The following is a 24973-nucleotide window of genomic DNA, read 5'->3' as shown; positions in this document are numbered from 1 at the left end:
AGAGATTCTGGATCACGTCATGAAATCCCTCATTTAATTGCTTGACCAAGGGTAAGCTCTCCTTCCCTCCTGGAGTGTTCATTTTTGTTTTTATCAACACTAAGACTTTTTTTTTTTTTTTTTTGGTAAAGCTTTGCCTTTACCAAAAGGCATTTTGCAAAGGCAAAGGCAATTTGCATTTTGCTTTTTTTTGGTAAATGCTTTGCCTTCCCTGATAAGTACGTTTATGTTTGAGGCAAAAGCTGTTCTACTGAACTATGGCTTTTTGTTCATACCTGGGGCCAATACGCTAATGACAAAAACCCTCCCAGACATCAAAGGTTCTCACCTTTGGTGTGAAGGGCTGGAGGTTTGCCTCAATTATGAATCAAATGCTGATTCCTGAAAGCCTGAAGGGCTTGAAGGAAAACTGCCTGTAGACAAAGCCTTCAAATTCTTACAATCCACTAAATACCCTCAAGGGTCTAAGTAATCCTCTTAAGTGTCCATCAGATTTATAAATCTGAATTGCTGTTGGAACTTAAAAATTTTTTAAATTGTCCCAGCCTTCCATTAAATGGGTCATGCTATTACCACAGGAGAGAGGCACTGGGATCCTCTGGTTGACTTGCGAATCCGTTAAGACTAATGCAAAATGTCTAACGACCATAGAGCAATGTCTACATCATTCAAGAGATAGCAAATAACCCACTGCTCAAATTGAAGAAAGAGTCTTGGAGACATACAAGTTACCCCATTGCATTGATAGCATGGTGAAAATGAACGTTAACTCAGTCATAAATCGCTAGTAATAAATAACAAGTACAAATTACATTCTTTACTTGCAAAATCTGAGTTTATAATACAGCCCAATAGCCTTATAAGAATTATTTAGTGAGTTACTAATGTTTGTAAAATATTTTGTCACTGTAGTTTAAGATATGGGCCTTGAGAGGGATTAGCTAGGCAGATAAAAATTCTTTATGTTGTTTCTGGTGAACCACATTTCAAGTTCAGCCAGCTTCCGGACATGGTCGGAATAAAACGCAGAGGTAACAGACCAGGCCCACTTCCCCTCCCAAGGTTTTCTACTCTCAGAAATAAAAGTACGCTGGCATTGCACTTATTTGTATGGAGCAGGGTAGTTCAGTCACTCATACAGGATTGAGCAAAGAACAGTTTTCACTTTCAAATTCAAATTTTTAGGGGGAGTAAAATCTTCAAGTGGAGAGGAAGTGCAGGGACACTACCACCAGCTAACCAGACAGATGCAATGGTGCACACCACCATCTCCCAATCCTGCACCCACACTGCACCTTGGGGTGGTGTCCACCCTGCACAAGAGACAGCACAGACCCGCCTGGCCGCTCCCACCACTACTCACCACTGTGCCATGGAGAGTCCTCCTTCGCGCAGAGCCATCGGGCGGTGTTACAAAGAGTTTTGTTCGATCCATCGGATTTCTAGAGTGTGCAGCTTTGTAGGATATGATGTTGATGGGGCTGCAAGATGCTGAACGAGGACAAATGGGGATAACTAGGGTGCAGGTGATTGTTTTACACACAAGAGTGCCAGAGGAGCAGTTGAAGGAAAGCCAAAAGCAGGTTCAGGAAAAGGAGCACAGCAGAGATAGAGAGAAAAGTAGGGAGAAGATGTTATTACCTAAAGGTGTCCAGAACCCTCGTACTCAGCTCTCCTCACAGCCCTGTCAGTCTGTGGTGTGTCCAAGAGGAAGGTGTGTCCAAATGACAAATCCAGAATCTATAAGCTCTTTGGTTACTTAAACACTGATTAAAGATATAGATGTAATCCAATAATTATGGAAACCAATGGCCTTATCTGCCTATAAACTGATGGTTTGGTAAAATACTACACTAGAAGTAGATCATTTTTGTATAAGGACTGCTTTATAATCAGATTTTTTTCCTAATTAGGTTTAAGATTGAACAAAAGGTGGAAAGATAGGAAGCAAGCAAGCAGGCAAGCAACTATTTCAGGAGTCAAGTTCATCAGCATGTGGTAAAACAGCACCTGAATTTTTAAACTGTTAAATGACCAAGTCTTACCGGGTGCTAAGGCTTGTTACAAGGATAACTAATCATTTCTAGCAGAAAATTCTGTAAATGTTTTATCTATTTAAAAGCAAATCAAATGCATGCTGCTAGGTTTTCTCAAAAGCCAAAACATTTCAAGGTTCCTAACAAGCTGCAGTAGAACATATGGGGAAATAGGATATCGTCATTTAAAATACTGAATAGAACATAAGTATGTTAGAATTACCAAAAATAAAGTGGAATCATGAATAGCTTTTATAATTTTACTCAAGATGGAACATTTTTTGAAGTACCACAAAGTTTCTGACCATTCACCTTCAGAGGAACCCTGTCATTCATCAAGTGATTCTGAGCAACAATGGTTTCAAGACACTCATACAATAAATTCTGCACAGATATCTCAGTGTGGGCGCTAGGGTTCCAGGGCTCACTGTCAGATCTCATCCAGAAATCTGGTCTTTCAGAAAAAAAAAAGACAATTAAACATGACCATTGAGGAGAATTCCATGTATTTGGACCATTGTAGAATTCTTTCATCCAACTCTAGTCATAGTAGCAACCCTTTAAAGAGATCATGGTGTCAGATGACTACAAGAGTATTAATAAATTTAAAACTCAAATGTTTACAAGACAAACTTGGGATAACCTTAATTTCAGAATTAAAAAATATTTGTTATTTTGGTTTAATCTATAGCTAGGACGTTGGTCAGATTATATCTTTATTCACATGCTCTCTTTCATCAAATGCCTGGCAGTACCTTCTGGTTATCCATGGTTAAGGGAGTAAATGGGCTGGAAACTGCATTCTCTTTTCCCATCATCTGAAAAAAGAAGTCTATTTCTTCAGGATAAACAAAAACATTTTACTGTCCCTCAGTTCTCCTTAAGAGAATATGCATGTCTTACTTGGGAGCTGACATAAAGCTTTGTTTCAGACCTTAATGATGAAGGAAGATTCCTTTGTATTGTTAGAAAGGGGGACTTTCTGTTACTGGGTTTGCTGTGTGCACAGGGGAAATATTTTGAAAATCACAGTTTCTCATGGGCCATGGCGAAACACTTCCCAGACAAGGAGAGAGTCCATGAATTCGAAACTCTCCCAAGCCAATCAAATACACTTAGAGAATAACAACCTGGCACAGGACACTTCTGTGGGATTAATGACCAGGAGAGGCACACGTTGCCCAGGGCACAACCAGAGGCCGTTAACCTTGCTGGAGGATCAAGAAACTCTGGGAACAGCCCTGCTCTGAGGCCATGGGTCTGACGCTGAGGGAGGAATAAAGTACTCTTCTCCTCTAGTGACAACCAGCCATTTCTGGGGGTGTCTATGGAGCATTTCCAGGGCCACCCTGGATGTAAGCCAATCTCATCATGCCTTCGGTTTATTCTTTATTAAGGTGCTGGGGTAACATTAACCAAAGGGCGAAAATATTTTAAACCTATCAGTGTAGTCTATACTAAAATCCTCAAATTTAATTGTTTGAGGAACACTGTCTGGCTAAAATATACATTATAAATTCCTTCTAGGGGTATTATATTTCATTGTTGTTCTGAATAGCAACTACTTGAAAAAACCTGAAACCTTTAAATAAATTATTCTCATACTCTTGTCCTTCTGAAGAAATAGTAAGAGCAATATAGAGTTATCTTTTTTTCCCTCCCAGAGTGCCCTCCTTATCCCAAAGTAGTTCTATTAAACATAAAAATTCTCTTGTGGAAAAGTCTTTGAGAAAGTCTTCCACAATACCTATCTGTATTTCCTCTGTAACTCGGTAGCAAGTATACCTTAATTAAATCATTCAAGATTTTTTATACGAAATAATGGGTGTGGAGAAGACACTGCAGTTCAGGTGGTTGGAGTGTAGCACAGAGAACAGACACATTACAAAATAGAATAATAATACTATTAATGTTTATCGAGTGCCTATTACATGCAGGTACCATTCTAAGCGCTCTACATGTATTAACTCATTTAATCCTGAGCTCTAAAAATCACATGTATTTTAAATGTATTTTTAAAGATGGGCATGGAAAAGTCAATCCAAAGCAGTAGCCCTGGATGAGACTCTGATTTCCATTTCTCAGCTGGTCTTATTGCTTGTTCTGAGTTTGCAATCACTGAACGTCTCAGGGATGACTGTTCTGATCTACTATAGTAACTCTGGCTTTGGATGTGGGTCACCCTCTTGCCAATGGCAATTGGGTATAAGATGAACTCAAGGGACAACACTAAAATGGGAAGACAAGAAAGAAAAATCTGTAAGAGTAGATGGAAAGAGTGTTTTTGACAAGATAATGTAAGAGATGTTTACATAGAATCTCAAATGGAAAATTTAGAAAACCAACAGTTTTGGTTGATTAAACATAAGCGGTATCAATGCAATTTAACAGGTAACAATGATCTAAGGAATGCATTAATAGAACAGGCAACTCAAGGAAAGGTTATGCATTGCTTCACACTAAAGTAAATTACAGAAACGCATCAATGTACGGCAAGGAGAATGGAAGAGTTGCAAAGTAAAGAAGAGCCAGTTAGTAGGTAAAGAGCACCTGGTTGAACATGACAATGAAGAAGGAAGGTGGGAAGATGAGCAGGTAGAATGGGTGGAAAATGAGGAAATGGTGTTGGAAAAGACTAGAGGGAGAGTGAAAGAAGTGACATAAGTTAGTGATGACAGAAACAGCAAAAAGACAACTTTCTAGCTGTGAGGCAGTCTTTTAGTATGAAAACATACAATATGGAGATTCATAAGCATGATAGCCACCAACTATTATTTAGGTCCTATGAAACAGAACAGAAAAGCAGTTTTAAAGGTTCTTCAATTAGCTGGACATAAAGAAAAACTTGTACTACTTGTTTAAAACTGCAATTAATAGGCATAAAAAATAAACTATCTTGAAATAGGCTGTACTCTCTCCTACTGAAAAATCTCAGATGCAGTATGACAGCTGACAAGATCACTTTACAGAAAACACAGAACATTGTGGTCCAGCTAGTTGAATGCGCAGTTGTACACAGAGCATCACACAAGGTGCTGAGGACGGAGGGGGAGCTCGTTTCAGGTCCCGTCCACTGATTTTCTAAGTGGCTCTGGGGTAAGTCACTTTTTGCCACTGGGTTCCTCAGCAGATAATGGGGGTGCCTGCATGTGTTTTCTTGATTAAGTCCCAGGGTAATTTGAGAATCAGTGTTGACATCAGCTCATTGGGTACCATAGATGAAAGACATCATAAACTCACGAATTATTATTTGTAAAGAAGGCCAATGAACATGAAGAGGCTTGCAGAGGCAAAGCGTTTTTTAAAGAGAGCTTTGTGAAGAGGCTATGCAATTTCTCAAGGGCCAAAGACGAGGGCTAGTAGACTGGTTAGACAGCTGTCCCAGTTGTACCGAAAGATATTGTTGGGAAAACTCAAATCAGCTCACATGAGGTGTTGCCAAAGGCCTGATATGTATCTTTCTTTCCAGCCAGATACATTACATTGGCTCATTCAGGCACGTTTTGCAGTTCAAAAGAGTAGATGAGCTATAATGAATTATAATAACCAGTACAAGCACATTTTACACACTGAATTTTCAAAGTGTGTACCAAATAAGAACACTATCCTTCTCCACCAGTCTCAGAGTTTGGGAAGGGAACTCTTCCTAGGTCACATGCATATAAAAGACTGGTTTGGGCAGGGAAAGTAGCCACATCATGAAGCTCTATGTTTAAATCCGCTTGTACTTTAGTTTACCCCCAAGTCCACATATTGTTATGTTAAATTATTTCTGCCTCTGATCATCAGCTTGGCTGCAGGGGCAGAAAGAAAGGGAGGGAAGGGATAGGTTTTTCTGGAACTCCCATGAAAACACAGAAGTATCAGAAGCCCATGATCACAGGGAGGGGCATCTTTTGTCTGCTTGGCATCTGGTGTCCAGATAAGATGTTAAGAGGAGACAATGCCAGGGGCATGAAACCAACACCAACAGACATTTGCAAAGCCAGTCCACCCGGAGGAGAGAGAGGCACACGCTGCGAAAAACAGAGATGTGATGAGATGAATACTGGAGGCTCAGAGAGGCTTCAGAAGGAGGGCTTTACCTCGCCAGGAAAGTTTCACCTCGACAGTTTTACCTGTATCTCCAGACAAGGCAGCCGTGCTTTTACTTCTGGCCAGGAACGCATGTGTGGGCGTCAGCAGTCTGTTAACAACGCTGCTCTCCCATGGGCTGAGCTGCAGGCGGCGAGCTAAACGTCACCACATAAGCAAGATGTTAGAAGCATTCTTTCCAGGGGCAAGAGGGCAGAGTATCACACGTATCGCTTCCACATGCCGTCCCTTCGAGACAGACCAGGCTCTCCAGCGAGGACCGCTGGTGAAGAGTCAGGGGGATGGGAACCCTGCCCAAAGGAGCAGCTATTTCATAGCGTTGCCTTTCTTCAAATGCTAAGTTTGGGGCAGGCTCTGTATCAGTTTTACGGAGGCAGATTTTACTAACACTCTCCTTTAGTGGTCAACAGGTAACCAGACAGAAATGTTATTTCCACTACAGGTTTGGCATATATTACTGACTGCAGTCATACATATCTGCCATCTGCTAAGGGGCTTCCTAAGTACCCTGAATATGCAACGCCAGCAAAGGCTACGGCAGTTTAACACAAGACTGGAATTATAAGGAAATGAAGATAGAAAGGGTCTCTGTTACATTTTGATAGATCTCCACGAATTGTTACTTGGGCAATTAGGGGGAAATTACAATGGATACAAAAAATGAAAGAGGACTCATGCACAATTCTGTATAGAATTTCCTTTTGATTTTTCCTTTTAGCAAGCCAGGTTCTTTCAGGTCCCTGTTTGGCAATGACACAGAATTTTGGGGGGAGGATGAAGATAAAGTTGAAGCATGATTAAATGAAACAGAAAAACCAAAATCCAATATAAATATAAATTGGAGATTACTAGTTGGTATGAGAAGAATCTGGAAAGTAAAGTTAAACTAATGCGAGGATAGTATGGTCTCGAATTATACTGTGACTTGGTGAGTGCATGGTTAGGAAATGCATGCCAGTTATTAATTCCTTTGTGTCAGCCTCCAGTGATGGCCCATGAAAATGGAGAAGCTACATTTTCCAAAAATACCAGGGAGAAAGTTTGCAAATATCACTAAAGTAAAGTGATAATATATCTTTATTTTAGAACACATTTCCAAGCCACTGGTAAAAAGACTTAAAAACTGTCTACACCTAAAAAACAAGCGAACAAACAAACAAAAACTGTGTAAACCAGACAGGCCATAAACACCAGGTTCTGCTCCTCACCATAAACACCAGGTACGAGTTTGTTTGCCCCTGGAGCAATTGTTCTCATAGCAATCTTTTACATGCCCTATTTTAAAAGAATGACATTTATAATCTAGGAAAGTAGTTTTGGTTAACAGAAGCCATCCAACGTTAAATGCTACAGAAAATATTTGATCCTATTTGGAAGAGGTACTAGCTTTCAATAAGAACCTTAATTGTCTGACTTCATCATAAAAGGGTGGCTACTTTGGTCAAGGCTCTGGTGAATTCAAGAATGAGTGAATTGTTTATTAGATTTTTCCAGTTATTAGCAGAGCCTTCATGGTTAAATTAAATCTTACCTGACAGTAAGACATTCATAAAAAGATCTGTTATAAAAACTAATGTAATGTTGTACAGGTAGTAGGACACACACTGGGAAAAGTCCCGATTAGCAACTAGAGGATGGCAGTGTGTGTGTTGTGTACCAACAGCAAAAATAATGTAATCTAAAATTACAATACATTGACAGAAGAAGATCAGCGGGGAAAGCGATTAGCATTAAATGGACATCTTCAACAGAACTATATTTTTAGTAGGTAAGAAAGAGATGAATGCTTCCTTTTTTGGATAAAACAAGCTCTGTAGGGTGATTAGCTTAGAACTATAGAGACGGTTTATCATTGACAAGACATGTCTTCCCCTGCCTCTACTAAAAAGTTCAGTTACTTTATTTCTGTGTGTCTTCAAGGCATCAACCAATGAATTTGCCTCAGATGAAGATCATTAAAAACCCTCTTCGTCTTACGTTGAAAACATATCCAAAGAGATTAGCTTTAAAGCTCTGACCTGTGAATGAAATATTTGCTAAGAGAGCCATGTTTCACTCCTGCCCCTTTAATAACTATGCCCTGCGCAGGAGAGACACAGATCTCTTCCTTAGGTAACTTTTCAGCAAAGGGTAGGACAGCAGAGTGTTTTGGTACTTTATTTTTAAATGTAACTATTTTGTTTCATTTTATCTCATTTCATTTTTTCATCTAAAGGGGCCTGATTTTAAGACAATCAGCTCTGGAAGGAAGAGATATTAATTCTCATGAAACAAGCCTATAGTATCTATTGATCCTGTTTAAGCACTTAAAAAAATGTGATATTGTCAATTCTCATAATAGACAATCCAGACAAGAGGGGGCAACCGAACAAGCTAGATATTTGCACTACCTCGTTCCCCAGGAGCAGGGCACAGCTAGTCCCAGATGACAGAGAAACCAGGCAAGGTCCTGATTTTCCATTAGACGTAGAAAACCTTAACAGTACACGAAATGTTCCATTTCTTAAAATGATGGCAATTAATTCAAATTAAACTGAGCAAAAAAACCCCTGCTCGGGTCAAGCAGAACATGCCTGTGGGCAGCATTCAGTTTGAGGTCCACCACACCTTGTCCTCTGTCCTAGATTCTAGGAAAAAAATGTGCGGATTGATTTTAAGCAAAGAATAGGTGACTTCCTTCTTACTTTTTTCAAACTCCTTATTAGTTTTCCTTGGAGAAAAAGCTGGTTAAGGTAGCTTAAATTAATAAGAAATATATGTTGTTAGTGCAAAAAATGCCCAGGGGCAATGTCCTCCCTGGTGAAGCAATTACAGAAATCTTTGGGGGTCAGAGGTTTGCTGTTAACTCAGCTTATTTTATCAGCCTCTGTGAAACTATATTCGGGTGCGATAATCAAACTATTTAAAAACTGGTAAGACACAGGCGCACAGCTAATGGATGGCACTCAATAGCTCTGGGGGGCCATGGGGAAACACAGTTTGGGGAAGTGGGTATTTACTGCTATGGAAATAGTTTTGTATTTTTAATAACCAGTAGAGCAGTCCAGCTGAATGTCAACCTTGAAAGTATCAGAGTGTCAATTTAATATCAGCCCTAACACCTGTGCTGTGAGGCTGAACACTCAATCTAGCAATGGTATATGGCCTTTAACAGACTTCACTGTAAAAGCCTCTACTTTAGTAATTTATTTATTTATTTGTATAAAATTTTATTTATTCATTTTTAGAGAGAGAGAGGGGGAAGTGAGGGAGAAAAGAAAGGGAGAGAAACATCAATGTGTGGTTGCCTTTTGCTCATCCCTTACTGGGGACCTGGCCCACAACCCAGGCATGTGCCCTGACTGGGAATCAAACCTGCAACCCTTTGGTTCACAGGCCTGCACTCAATCCACTGAGCTACATCAACCAGGGATACTTCAGTAATTTAATAAAAATGCTTTTTAATTTGATGACAAAGCATAACCAACTTTTAAAAATAGCAGAAAAGAAAATAAACTAACTACATACATTTCAAAATTAGAGAAATTCAAATTTAGAAGAATTTCAGCTCTCTTTAAAAGACTTAGCTTTCTCACTATCCTCCTGAGGGTTTTGCTTAACTTAAAAGAAAAATTGCTTCATAGACGTATAGGAACCCCTGAATGAACCAAATCTTCCTTCCCAGGTCAACCTTGCGTATTAGACCCAGAAACTTTTGATAAATGGGAAGAAAAGGAGAACTCTCCAATTTCGTGCTCTCCCTCCTACCTTATTGTCAGCTTAGTATTCAATTTTAAAGGACTGTACCATAATTCAAGGGGCAGTTTCCTGGCCCCAGCTAGGAACTGGTTATTGAGCTTCCCTGGACCCTTAACCTTACCCAAAGGAAGAAGGCACAGAGTCAGGGCATCTGTGAGACTGAAACATGAAGATGCAGTGTAGCAACATGGGTTCAGAGCTACTGATGTCTGTCCTAGTCCCTCTTCTCTACCAGTCAGCCTGTAGGATACCAGTTCAGGCCCTTCACCTCTTAGGGACTCTTACCCCAATTAGAGCAGATGAGCCATCCAAAAAACGTTCTGTACTTCTAAGATCCTACTTCTTAGGAATATTCAGATACCATCACAAAGCATCTTATTTCTAGTGGACACAGCATCATATTTCCAAAGAAGTGTAGACAGGATATTGTCTGGATTTCTGCCCAGCCCGCTCCAAGCCTTACCCCAAATTTCAGCTGTGGGACTGTAGGAGGCAGTATGCAATGTTTAACGTAAAAGTACTGTAAAATCCCAACTATAGCTTGTTTAGATCCAGGTTCACAAAAGTGTGAAATTCAAGTGCTGAATAAGTGACCAGTTCCAAAGAAAAGATGAATAGACAGCTGCAAGAATAGCATTCACATGCTATATTTTACATTACATTAAGGGAATGAGTTTGAAAAGGAAGGTTATTTATGAGAGGAATTTTAATTCATAAAATGTTTCTCTAACATATAAAAGGCCTCTAATTTCTAACATGTCTAATAGAGATTTAGACAAATTAGGTTAAAAAAAGGAATGGTGTTAAGTTAAAAGGCAAGAATAGGAAATCGTTCAAACATTTACTGCATTAAGAGATTAGTTATAAAACAACATCAGCATATATAGTATTGTACATGATGACACCATAATTTTTATACAATATAAAATATATAAATACATATACACACATACAGAACATGCACACATTACATTCTTTTTCAAGATTATAAACACTGAACATTTCCCAATCAGTTTCTTAATAAAGTATTTAAAGTACCCACAACTTGTTATTTTTAAAGAGTATGTAATTTTATATTGCACAATAATTTGTTTTTTAAATTTAAAGTCATTTTACTTATGTAAAACAAGTAGTGTATCTTAAAAGCTTGGTTTCCATACCATGATATATAAATATAGAAAATAAAACTTTAAGAAATAATAACATTCATGTACTGTAAATCCATGGGATGACTAAAACTCAAAATTTTAATGTTAATTGGAGCAGTATTATTATTAAATTTTTTAGAAGCCTTCACTGATGATATTCTTGAAGTTAGGCCAATTTGCTTAAGAGTAAATGAATAGAAACCAAAAGAACCAGTCACACACACAAGAAAAGCAGCAAGAAAGTTTTGGTTAAATGAAATATAAATTAGCAAAAAAGAAATCTAATAACATGAATCAATTAAAAAGTATTTTTTTTAGAAAGTCAAAGCCTGGATTCCCCAATGTACAGATGAAAAGTCAAAGACAATATGATTGCATAAATGTTCATAACACAGATTGTTTGCATGTTGGCGGATAAGTGGGTGATTTCTGGAGCTGTAACTCAGTTACTACAGAGTTGAGAGAAGCACCGCTTTCATCACTGCTAAGTGCAATCATTCAGCCAAGTTCTAAAATGAGAAATGATCTTGTCGCAAGGCAAATGCTGCTCAGCCATTTATTGCTTTTTTACTCTGAAGTTTTTTTCTTCCTATTTAAGAAACGTAGGGAAAGCAACTTCAGATGCTTATTTTTATCTGTAAACATCCAGAAAAAAAAGCATTAAGTAAATAACAGAACATTTTTTGGGGGTTTCCTTTTGACTGTACCTCTATCTGGAGAATTTAGTAAAGTTGCAGATGAAGAGGAGAGCCGCTTGCTAATGACCGGATCAACATGTTTCGAAAGATTCATGGTGGAAACTGACCTCCTGTCTGGATCTAAAACAAATGGAGATAATGCTAATTGACAGCCAGCATGCAGGATTGCAATTTCCTAGTTCGCCGATGGGAGGAAAAACTAGGATTGGATGCTCTCAGCTCTATCACCAGATCTTTCATAATAGCACAGTCTTCTCAGTGGACATTTTAAAGGTAACTTAAAGGCTAGAAATAAAATCCATTTTTCTCGGGATACAATAAACATTGAGCTCACCCATTTGTCAGCCAGAAAAAAATCAAGCATAATATTATAACAGGATGAATGAATGAAGGCCAGTGGAGGTCAACTCAAACAATGGAGGTGGACTGTGCAGCAAAGAGGGGTCCATAAACCTAAGAGCCTTGGTAATTTCCCACGTAGGACCAATAAGGTAGAAACAGCGCTGATAAAACAGAATGCAAGCACAAGAGGACAAAGAACACCAGGTTCAGTGTGTTTGCCGATACCTGTGCTTGCAGATCATTTTACCCAGGGCATGAAAGCTCATTGTAGAACCACAGATTAACAAGGAAGAAAGAAGAGGAAGCACTGTAGGTAGGATGGGAAGGATGGCCACCATAGCATTCCTTCTCTAAAGTCTACTAGTAATCACGTCTGTAAGCCTGTAACACAGGGTCTACTTTGGTTTACAAATGTGGAGATTGCCCACAAACTTGCCTGACAAAACTGAGAGTAATATGAAGAAAATCAGAATTCTTTCTCTTTAAGCTTATTAACAATATCGTTCATCTTGCAGTTGAGTCATCTTAGAGCAATTCTTAAAGTTCAAGTCAGAAGAGAAATGGCAGACATTTAAAAGGCAAAAGTCAACTCTGTTAGTTTGCTGTCTGTACAGTGGAACCAAGTTTTAGCAAGCCTCTTTAGCATAAATCATGTTCCCTGAAGAAAACTGTGTACAATAAAAGTCTAAAAACCTCATATTTATGTGGGAGGCGGGCAGATGGTCTGACCTATAATAGCTAAAGACAATGGGGTTTTGCTGTATTTTGTTTCATTTTCTATTGTTCATTTCTTCTTAAAACAAAATATTTTGTTAAAAATACAAACCAAACCAAAATATTCCTTGTGGGAGAAAGGCTTTCAAAACCTAGTTGCCATTGGTCTAATGACCCTCAGAGGTGAAAATTTTATAGTAAGCTCCCCACAGAATAATTGTGGTCATCATTTACACCAAACAGGGGAGAAGCACGTCTCCCCAGCATCAGATAGATATTGCTATTTCCAAGTGTGACTCATTTTATGGTTAAAGCATTTAATTATTTAAAAACAACCCAAACATCATTTCTGTGGCTCAAAATACTTATACTTAAATGATGAGCCCTTAAGGCATTCCTAACATAAAGAAAAATTAAGGGTAAAATATCAAAAGGTACACCTTAATCATGAAGTGTGACGTTCAAGGGCACAAGGAAGGATAGTGAAAGTCATTTCCAGGTGATTTTATAGCAATGCATTTTCTGACATTGCTTTATATGTTAAGCTCTAAACAATGGAAAATTGTGTCTACATGCAGGCCTATCTTGCATGGTTAAAATTATGGAGGTATAACCTGTATTTATTATATTACTTTATACGTAACACAGCAACTTTTTATTGCTTTTTGTTCTCACCAAACAAAACACAAATTTTTGAAAGGATTTTTGAAGAACTGGCTTAAACATTATAAGATTTTACAAATCAATGCTAGTTCATGTGTGAGATTTAATCTGGATTAAATTTCATTTCTAGGATCTGTTTGTTGGTCAGTAAACACTGACTGAGCACCCACCACGAGTAAGGCACCTTGTGTAGTAAGGGGTATTTAAAGTGAGGAAGATTTGGTCCCTGCTCTCAAGATCACAGCACATCATGTTGACCATTGACAATTTTGGAATATTCCCCTTATTTCCAAACTTCTCTGTTCTAGTATAGCAGCAAGTTTCTCTAATTCACAGCCCTTATAAAAATGGACTTTATCCAATGTGTTACACTCTCTTGCTCTGAGTGGCAATACTAAAGGTCATATACTGAACTCTGACTGTGAAAGAGAATTAAAGGTAGGTTACTTTATTTCCCCTCAAACACACGGGACAATCTGGTACAGATCATCCAAGTATATGTCTTCCATATATACGTAAAACAAAGCCAAGTAAAAGAAAAATCAGCCAGGGTATAAAAATACATACCATGACAACTTTCCTGCATGGAGCACATGTAAAAGTGTCCCTAGAGTGAAATATCCATAATGACCCTAATGATCACAGATTTGATATGTGCCCCACCAAATACCACTTGGTGGTGAAGAACCAGGAAAGAAAAACACTTTCACTATCATAGAAAAGTAAATTGTGGCAATATGATTTTGGATTGTTTAAAATGAAGGGGTTCTAGAATTACTCTGAAAGTTAAGAAGATAGAGAATAAAGCTATCATTACCATGAATGATAGGAGGATAAAGAATAGAGAAAACAAACAAAAAAACCAATACCATTTAGATTAAAAGTGAAGACACCAGTATGAAATGGGGTTGGGGTGGGAAAACCAAACGGGATGTACCTTGACCCAAGGTCGTTTATTGGATTAAAACTTTTCTTAAAAGTTTTATCTAAAATGATCATTTAAGGAAAAATTAGACATATCCCCTGTAATTATTTCAATAGCTTTAAGTCACCGGAGTTTGTACTCACACTTAAGAAATACTGTGCTTTATCCCAGATCTAGGTCTATGCGATAGGACATCAAGCAAGCATTATGACTAGGGTGGCGATGGTCCAGCTAGTGATGAACTCTGGCCCTAGGTCTGAGGTGCTAGCTACAGGTGAGGCAATCAGCAATCACAGGGAGGTCTGTACCAGCTGTTCTAGAACCACCAAAAGCTGTGAAGTGGTGGTCCAGGCCTGCTAAATCGAGAAAGGTGAATGATGACTCAACCAAACCACCTGGGGACAGAATGTAAGACGGTGATTTTTCAAAGTAAATTTAAAAAGTTATTTGACTCACACAAATAAATAAAAAGTGGCATACTATATAAAATTCAAGATATACTGAATTTACAGTACAAAAATAAAGCCTTTCTTCTGCTAATTCCAAATTTCAGTAGTTTTATGTCCATTTAAAAACAAGGGGATAGCTTAGACATCTACTACTACTTGTAGCTTTAAAGCCTGCACTTTTTCTTATGGAACATCAATGTTTGCATACACTTTAGGGTCAGAATACATAAGCTGCAAGTATTGATTTTGGTCAGTCATTTTCACTATGATTCTTTTAGAGTAAAAGAGAAAACTGGTGAGCCAATTTCATAATTCTGCAACCCTATGTAAATGAATTAAAACAGTGTAGAGTTGAAAGTAGCATGTTTATTGGGAGGCACTGCATAGATTTTCCTCTCTTCAAGGACTTTGGAACAAATGAGAAAAGCAGTCTAGGTTAAGGGAGAGAACCTTCTTACCTCCATCACCCTCTTATCCTCAAACAGTAGAAGCATCATTTAATTGTAGTTTAATTATTTCAGCAGGATTTTTGTTTTGCAAAATATAGACTTAGAAAAACAGAAGCAACTGCATTTTTGCTGTCCAGCAAAGAAAACCAGAGACTGTGAAAGTGGTCACTGCCTGTTCACCTGTGCTGTGGACGCCGGGGCTCCCATGGAGAGGGCCTCCCCAGGACCACCGGTTAGGCTTCTGCTTTGGCTTCTGACTCCTTTCCATCGTGCGCCGTACAACCGCTTCATGGCGTTCCTTAAACGGAATGGAGCAGCTGATGGTTAGATTCAACCTGGTTGTTTGAGGCTTCTCTAACTAAAGGCAGAGTGGAGTAAGAGAGAGTACTTGACCTCAGTATTCTATTAGGAAATAAATTAGGATACCTAATAGTTGGATACCAGAGGTGTCCAACCTGCGGCCTGCAGGTAGCACGTGGCACCGGATGGCTAAGGATGTGGCCCAAAACAAAATCATAAACTTACTTACGATCTTTTATCTGCTCATCAGTTTTAGTTAGGCTTTGTGTATTTAATGTGTGGCCCAAAACAATTCTTCTTTCAGTGTGGCCCAGAGATGCCAAAAGGTTGGACACCCCTGGTTATCTTAAGATGAGAATATATCCTCTGGGATGGTTATTGAAATCATTAGGAACCAGCTGAAAAAGCCTGCTGCATACAGCAGGTACCTAAATGAATGATCCTCATTATTACTACTGGGAATATGATGCTTTCACAGTATTGCAGGTCTCAGCTTACACAGGTGCTAAGTTCATGGGGTCCCCTACCTAAACAATGGAATTTAGAATCTGAGCACGTGGATAATCCTGACTCCACAACTTCCTGGGTTATATGACCTCGAAACTTACCCATTCAGAGTCAAAGTTTCCATTTTTGCCAAGATTCAAGGGTTGAATGGGGTTAATGAAGCAATCCAGCGTGTGAAAATGTTTGTTGGTTGTAAAGCCCTACAGAAATCTGGTGATGTGGAGTGCTCTTGATACTTCAGTGTACTTTAACTGAACATAGATAAGTTATAGGTCTACACCAGAGAAAACAGGCATTTAAAGTTTCTGTGGCAACAAGAACAATCACAACATCCTCTACGTGGCTCCCACACCCAATCTCCCTCCACCCGGAGACCATCTGTCCAGTTGCTTACTCTGAAACAATTTTTTCATGTGTCTCAGCACCTAAGTGGAAAGTTTCGCAGCAAGTCTGCTGCGTTTCTGCTCTGCACACGCCTCCCACCCGCCTCCCAGAGCGGCGCCTTACTTTGTCCTCCTCTAGTCGCTGCCTTCGCTTTTCCTCCACAGCAGCCCTCCTCCGCTCTTCCTTCAGCCTCTGCTCTTCCAACTTCTTCCTTTTCTCTTCCAGGTGCTTTTCGTAGTGCTGTCTGGCTCGCTCTTCTTTTTCTAACCAGACTATTTCTCGTGCAGCTTTAGGAAGAAAGATGAGGCAGATCAAACACAGGCAGGCTCAAAACTCGAACAGTTAGGGCTGTGTAAGTGGCATGCATTGGACACACATGGGTTCTTTGGTTTTGTAGTAACCGACTCTGGCCTTTGCTTTCCTCAAATATTCAGGGAAAAAAGTTACCACTGTTAATTTTTAGCGTAATTTAATATGCTAACAAGGAGGCTGAAGAAGATGCACTGAATTCTGCTCTTTGGGAACCCTTACTGTCCCCTAGTTTGATATATTATTGCTGCAGAAGAAGGCAAACATCACACGCTCTGCTGTCAATTCCGATACTGATATGATGCCCTAAAAACCGAGAGCACTATCCGTCTCCGTCTTTTTAAAAAACTGTGATGTCCTTCAGATAGAAAATGTGACTACATTTGTTTCACCACAGCACTGGTTCTTTGACAGAATTAAAATGCTTGGAAGAAAATCCCAAAGACAGATAGCTGGTAAAGGGTGTGTTGAATGCCTCACTGGCATAGCGCGCTGAGTCAGGTGAGCCACGCGAGGGGCCAAATAAGCAGGTGCTCTTGTGTCTGAAGAACTCAAACCTGGTTGGATAAGACAGTACCACAAATCGAATGGAAATACACAGTCCACAAAATAGCATTTGGTGATGAAATGTTTCTTTTCTTCTTTACACACACATGTTCCTTCCTTTTCTTTTAGGATAAAATGTATAAAACTAATTTTTTAATATGGTGCTTCCTTGAGCCATGATAAATAAACATATCTTTAAAACGAGTTGTTAACACTGTAGGCCAAAGTGTCCAAACAAAGTTTGAAGCAGAAACTTTGAGGATGCTACACTGCATACAAATTAAAATGTTACATTTTAAGAGGAAAAAGTAGAAATTCAGAACATTTCAGTTTCCTTTAAATATTTAATATTAAACATGCTGTATTTCTGCTACGACTAAGTCTTTCCAAAGCTACTCATTTCGGGAGACAAATCTCCTGCAAGGGATTTGGGATTTGAATTGACTTTACTTTCATGTAAGGAAAAGGACAAGAGCCCTGGCTGTTGTAGCTCAGTGGATTGAGTTTGGGCCTGCAAACCAGAGGATCACGGCTCGATTCCCAGTCAGGGCACATGCCAGGTTGCAGGCCGGTTCCCTGCAGGCCAACTCCCAGCAGGGGACTCACGAGAGGCAGCAATACATTGATATTTCTCTCCTTCTCTCCTTCCCTTCCCCTCAAAGGATAAATAAATAAAATCTTAAAAAAAAAGATTCTGTCCCATTTCGAAAGCCACTGGTTCTGAAGAAATTCTCAGGCCCAAGTTAAAAATTGGCTTTAATAAAAGCACATACTAGTATGTACTCACTATATATTTACTGAAAGAATGAATAATAAAAGCCACTATGAGAACACATGTTGAAATCGGTAACAGATGAAGAACATAATTCTAACCCTTAAGATACACTTACTGTGACCACACATACTCATGCACGTAAGATCACCTGGGTTTGCTATGTGGAACTATTTTATGGGCAGGCTTTTAATACTACTACATATTTTAATTCATTTACAAAGGTGGATGTACAGTTATAGATTTTGTCAAAACTTAAAAAGGACAAAATATTAGAAGGTGAATAAAGGTCTTCCTAAAACCGAAGACCCTTTTACACTCGACTTCTTTTTTACAAATGTGAGTAAAAGCAGGACTGTAGGCATTCAGTAGTATTATACACTTACTGCTCTGCGTGTTTTTTTCACTGACAATATACCATAGACATCTTTCCGTACCAACCCACGACATAAGAATCCAACAACCTTTTTAATGACTAGCCAATAGTCTACTGAAAACATCCATTACTTTATATAACTGAATACTTATCCATGGGTTATCCAAGTTATTTCCAATATTTTAATTATTCAGACCTTGAGTGATACATCGTATGTCACAAACCTCTGTGTACATGAGTGAGCTTATCCTGGAGAAGTAAAACTGCTGAGTCAAAGGGGGTATACATTTAAAATTTAATATTCTCATACTGTCCTCTGTAGAGGTCACACTAATTTATACTCTTATGAACAATATATGAAGGTCACAGGCAGAAAAAAGAAATCTGTTGATACACAAAATAATACATCTGTTTTTCACACTTAGCTCTCCAACTACATAGTTTTTTTACTTTTGTATCCCATTTTGAGGAGAATTCCAGATTCTCTGAGGACATTTATATATTTAATATAGTCCTTTCCTGTAGATCCAAAAGTCAACAAAATAAAATGTATATTTATGAAATAGTAAATATATTTTAAAAACTGGTAAGGTAAACTTCATAAAATAGGAGTTAACCAATTCACAGATTAATGTTCCTTCAATAATGGTTTTCATCTGATTATGTTCTTGCTCATGAATATTTATGACTAGTTCAGTTCCTTGTTAAATTTAAATTCTCCTGGTTTCTAAAGTCCTCCCTGAACTTGCCCTTAATATCCTTCCCTGGCCTTAGTTTGGACTGCTGTCCATAATAGCCTTGCTTGCAGTACACCCGTGTCCTCACGACACCTTCCACACAAACCGTGTTTCTCCCACATCGTTGCTGCTGCTGCTGTAAGTTACTTAACTGCTCTGTGCCTCACTTCCGTTCCGGTAAGTTGTAGATAAAGACAGGACCTCCCTCACAGGTTTACTGTGAGGGTTAAAGGAATGATTTCACCTAACACAGTGAAGTAGTTTTCTGCACTTAGCAAACTTCCAATACCTACTAGTTATGACAGCCATCTTCGCCACTGTCTTCACTAACATGATTTCAGTTCAGAAAATGAAATGTGCTTCTTCAGGCTGTGTGATCTCAACAGGGCTAGGCGTTCCTGCAGTTATAATTACTTTTACCCCAAGTAATCTTTTAAAGGAAGAACAAACTCTTTTTGAGTGCTACTTCCATTCTTCTACCAGGAAGTCAAGCTCCTACTGCAGAGCCTTCTTTAAACAACTGTCTTTTTTTAAACCGTTGTACACAGAATAGGCAAACAATGATGAAGTGAGCAAATAACACTTTCATATTATTGCAGAGTATGCTGGTAAGCGCGAGGGTTATTACCAAGCACAGATCATGCAACCTTTTATAAATCGAAGGATAACACGTATTTCAACATTTTAATAAGAATCAAAAGTTAATTTATTCTAAGAGGTTTAGTTACTTAAAATATTTCCTAAGGATGACAGCTAATGTGAAAGCCTTAAATCATTAAAAAATGACACTTTTGAACACAGGAAAAAAATCAACAACTGCTATGGACTGAACTGTGCCCACCCCCTCACCCCCATTCTTATGTTGAGGCCCTACTACTCAGTATGACCGTATTTGGAGACAGGGCCTGTACAAGGTGATCATGGTGAAATGAAGTCATAAGGGTAGGGCCCTAATTCAACAGCATTAGAGTCATTATAAGAAGGGACACCAGAGAGCTGTCTCCCCGCCTCTCTTCATGCTCAGATGCTCATGTGAGAACAAAGCCACCTTCTGCAAGCCAGGAAGAGAGCTTGCATCAGAAAGTGAATGCTGCCCGAAACTTGATCTCAAACTTCCTAATCTCCAGAACTGTGAGAAAGTTAATTTCTGTTGTTTAAGCTACCCAGTCTATGGTATTTTGTTATGGCAACCTGAGCAGACAACTCATTCGGTATTTAAATCACTAACAATCACTCATTTCATAGAGGCAGTTCTAGAAAGTATAATAGCATGTCCAAAAAAGGGACTGTGATGAATATTATTAACCTTTACTCATGTGATATTAAAAATTTCCCCTGGACTCTGGGCCCAAAGTAAAAAATGAAATGAAAACCCACTGTAGCCCCTAAAATACTGGACATTAACAAGTCACTCTCTTCCCTGAGCTGCTGCCACCAGGATTATATTTTAATGACACTGTGACAGTGTGTCGGTTCCACACTAAGGGGAGCTCCACTATCCACCTGGTTTCCACTTAGAAACACACAGCGACTCCTGTACTAAAAAGAACTCACAATGAACAGCAGGGAACTGTAGTGGATAGAGCACAGGTTTTGGCTTCCCAGGAACCTGAGTCTACACCTGGTCTTGCCGCTGAACAAGTAGTGACTTCTGTGGTCCTACTCCCTCCGATAGCTATGGCACCATCTCCCTGGCAGAGCTGCTAGGCGGGCTCACAGTGACATACAAAGCACTTACCAGAGGGCCACATGTAATAGTAGAGACTTGGTACATGTAGATAATTACAGTGAGCAATTATCTTTTTGATGATCACACAAATTCCTGTCCTACTGCTACAGGGAAAACGTAGTTAATGGGAAGAACTCAGGTAGCACAGAGAGCCCAGGTGGGGCACTCATAGGCTGGGTGGACGCCCCATCCAGCCACGTTCGACAGTCCTCTGCCCATTCTGGTCCTTCTGCACAAGCTTACATCTGCGTAGGTGGAGTGCAAATTTCATTACCACAGGAAGGAAGAAAAACGTGAACAGCCAGTCACATCATGAAGAGTCAGAAAATGGTAAGTGAAATATCTGAGGTCAGGTACTGATTCTGGCAATTATTCTGCAACCTTGGGAAAATTGTGCAACCTATCTGACTCCGAAATTAGAGAGTGTGTATAAAATGATCTCCAAGCTCTTTCCAGTTAACTCCCACGACTCAATCCTTTGCTTTTACCTTTGGTGACGTATGGGATTATAATTAGGTTTCTTTTTGACTTGATTTTATTTAAAAATTTTAATCTCTGTGTCGTATGTCAATAGTGATTGATTACATTCAAATAAATTTCATTTTAATGTTACTATAAAAACACTGACAATATGTGTTAAATAATAATTCTAAGGAAAAGAAAAATCTAATGAGTAAACCTAGCTCATTAAACCTAGGGAGGGGGCCTTGAAATGGAAAAAGAAGAGCCTCTATGTAGAAAGTACTGATTAATTTCATTTACTAGTCAAGAAATGGGAACGAAAGGTCATCACTAACAGTATAGAAAATGACAGCACTATTTTCATATTAATGAGGGAAACCATGGAAACGTGGTGCTTTTTTCAAACCAACCCCTACTCTCCATACCACCAAGTCTGACTCGCTCATAAAAAAGAAAAAAAAATTAAAAAAGCTAAAAGGAATAAAATCAAGCCTGTAGTTAAGATCGAGAATTTCAGATCAGGCTGAAAACAATAATGTGATTTTAAAAAAAACTTAAAGTATCACATAAACATAAAAATAATGAACAAATAGCTACCAGGCAGATAAAAACACCATTAAAATAAACAGGGGGCTATTACTACCAGAAAAAAAGGAATCGAAGGAAAATGAGGGATAAAAAACCCCAATGGGGTTAAATAGCTGTCCCAAGATCACATGAGCTAAAAGAAGTAATTGCAATTTTAATTCAGTTCAGGTTCCAAAGCCTGTACTCTGAGGTTCTTCTATACAACACTTCTGCCAGAGTCACACCTGTGTCCCTAGAATAGCCACTCAAATTTCCAGTCAGATCCATCACATAACCTTACTGATTATCTGCGCATTCGTTCCTACATGAAAACAGAATCTGCTGTGTTTTCTATGTTCTGATACCAGGTTCATTACCTCCAAATGGTCTACAACGTTAGACCTCAGGGTCCTCCTCCACTTCCTCCTCATAAAATCAGTATCTCAATAAAGTAGTTAAAAAAATTTTCCCTCATGGATGCTCCAACCTAACTCAACACATCTAAACAATTGACCATATCATTCTCCATCAGAATTGCCTTGAAAATTGTGTTATCTTCTCTCAGTCTTCTCCCCTGGAGGCTAATGGGACTGAGGAGCTGGGACAGGGTCAATACCTAAGGAAGACCTTCCTCATACAAGGGGCCAAAGGATATTGGGAAAAGAAAGCAATACAGAGCCAAAACTTCTGAGCACCAGGGCCAGGCTTCAGTGAATGTTTTGTCTCCCCTCGGGTAAAGGGAGTTTTGCTTAAGGAAACAAAGCAGTGACATCCTTGGACTCTTTCGGTTACAGGCCCCACCCTACCTCACTCTCACTCTTGGACAGCTGGCTGTGCCACCTCCCTGCTCTGCTAGACCAGGACGCACAAATGCCCCCCCCCCCCTAGCTCAGAAGCAGCAGGCGCCCCCAGTCCCAGGCATCTGAGCCAGTGTCTGTGGAATTCGTGGCCTTTCGTGCGTGCTCCTCTCATCACCAGCATCATCACAGTGAGATGCCTTCACCTCTCACTTTGTTCTGACACCCACGTGACTTACCCGTAGTTACCTCCCTAGTCGCTCTATGAGGTAGACACTGCTATTAAACATTTTATTATGAGAAGTCTGGGACACAGAGAGGTGAAATAACCTGCATGACGTCTCGCAATAAGCCCGTGGTGGAACTGGAATTCAAGCTCGGACCGTCTGACTCTGGGAGCAAACAATGAGCCATTATACCAAAAGGCAGATGGGAAGCACCTCCCTGTGACTGAAGTTCCTCTCTAGATTGGGAGAAGTTGGTCATCCATTGTGAAGACCTTGATTTTCCAATGTCACTCTTTTTATCACCATCTGTTTACAAGACCCTTTACTTTTCAGGTTTTAAGATCTTGTCCTCTTCAGCCTTAAAGGCAAAGTAAATGTGAAAGAAACAAATAATGGCTGCTTAGTCACAATGATTCATGTGATATTAAAGCTTCAGCCTCTGAGTTACCTAATTCCATCTGTAACAAGCATTTATTCTTTCCAGTCCGGAGCCTGACTCGTGATATAGCTACTTTGGTATGTGCTCATGTCCATGTCCCTCCTGCTGCCACGTATTCGGGTCCCTTAGATGCTCGTAACCCGCCTGACAGGCACAGGAGTTTTTGTGCACTGTGCTCACTGAGCGACAACTTTAGGAGACCAGATGCCACGACTGACCACACATCTGCCAAAGTTTTGTGCACTAGAGATTCGGATTACAAAGACTGCTTTCCCGAGACCTTTTCTTTGGTGGGTAATTCTGTCAAAACCAATGACTGTCTTAATCAGATAGTGTGAAGTCTGAAATCAGGGGCAGTTTTATCTATGACTGTAATCAGTTGGAGGTATAGCATTCCTGGCTATTTACTAATTAACCTTAACTTCCTTATCAACACTATTTAAAAGACTTTATTTATTTATCTTTAGAGGGGAAGGAAAAGGAGAGAGGGAGAGAAATATCAATGTATGGTTGCCCCTGCTGGGAACTGGCCTGCAACCCAGGCATGTGCCCTGACTGGGAATTGAACCTCAATCCTTTGGTTCGAAGGCCCACGCTCAATCCACTGAGCTACACCAGCCAGGGCCCTATCAACATTTTTGAGATATACATGCTAAGCCAGATTGAAATGACCATTTATTGCTTACTATACTCTTATTACTAATAGTGCTGTCCCTGAGTTGATATTAAGGTGAAAAAAGGCAAAATAAAAAAGCTATGACTGACAGGGGAAGGAAGTCTGGTGAAATTATCGGAGAAAAAAAACTCAACTATAATTTAATTGATGTACGTTTGAAGGTCAAAGTCCTTTGTAGATTACTTATTGTTGTTTCTAATGTATTATATTATGATAGATCTCTTTTATAGCTTTGTACTTAGATACAAAATCCAGTATGAATGAAATTAATGACATTTTATTAACTAAAATTTTTCTTCATGACATATATGAGTCAATCATACGATTCTCTGAGAACATTTCATAATTTTACAGACTCCCACAAAGCCCAGTGGGGAATGTGACTCTATGCACATCAATACTGTAAACTTAATTTGTAGCATCTTCAAAAAAAGGAAACCCTGCCCTGGTTGGTGTAGCTCAGTGGACTGAACACAGGCCTGCAAACCAAAAGATTGCCTGTTCGATTCCCAGTCAGGGCACATGCCTGGGTTGCAGGCCAGATCCCCAGTAGCAGGGCATGTAAGGGGAAACCACACGTTGCTATTTCTCTCCCTCTCTTTCTAAAAATAAATAAATAAAATCTTTTAGAAAAAAAGGGGGGGGGGACCCGGAATCTCCCTAAACACAGAAGACCATTTGTCTGGTAAATATTCCTTACACATTCTCTTCAGTTTTGCCAACATACCATAGGCCTATTACTTTTATCACATACATGAAGAATAAGCAGTTTTAATGTACAACTATTTGATAGATTATCTTTGTATCTTTTTTCATCTGAGAAAATGCTTAAGAATAAGAATTCAAGACTTGTTTGACTAAACAATTATAAGGGCAGGTATTACTTGA

The 24973-nt window shown here is 39.2% G+C and overlaps 1 protein-coding gene across 9 annotated transcripts in view; it reads right to left on the bottom strand.

The window, feature by feature from the left end:
* Window positions 1-24973, bottom strand: part of MAP7 (microtubule associated protein 7) — a 158895-nt gene that overhangs the window by 21268 nt on the left and 112654 nt on the right. For 4 of the 9 annotated variants that reach the window (XM_037045675.1, XM_037045673.1, XM_037045672.1 and 1 more), the window contains 6 exons: window positions 16572-16735; window positions 15438-15555; window positions 14668-14754; window positions 11725-11835; window positions 6155-6268; window positions 1364-1515 (listed from right to left, as the gene is read on the bottom strand). In XM_037045675.1, the coding sequence (XP_036901570.1) occupies window positions 1364-1515; window positions 6155-6268; window positions 11725-11835; window positions 14668-14754; window positions 15438-15555; window positions 16572-16735 (746 nt within the window). The remainder of the gene's footprint in view (window positions 1-1363; window positions 1516-6154; window positions 6269-11724; window positions 11836-14667; window positions 14755-15437; window positions 15556-16571; window positions 16736-24973) is intronic. The other 5 variants (XM_037045674.1, XM_037045676.1, XM_037045677.1 and 2 more) reach the window with 5 other exon arrangements.

Source organism: Sturnira hondurensis, unplaced genomic scaffold (assembly GCF_014824575.4).
Source record: "Sturnira hondurensis isolate 20B ecotype Veracruz unplaced genomic scaffold, ASM1482457v3 Scaffold0004474, whole genome shotgun sequence".
Classification (NCBI taxonomy): domain Eukaryota; kingdom Metazoa; phylum Chordata; class Mammalia; order Chiroptera; family Phyllostomidae; genus Sturnira; species Sturnira hondurensis.
This window is presented reverse-complemented; position numbering and strand designations above follow the sequence as displayed.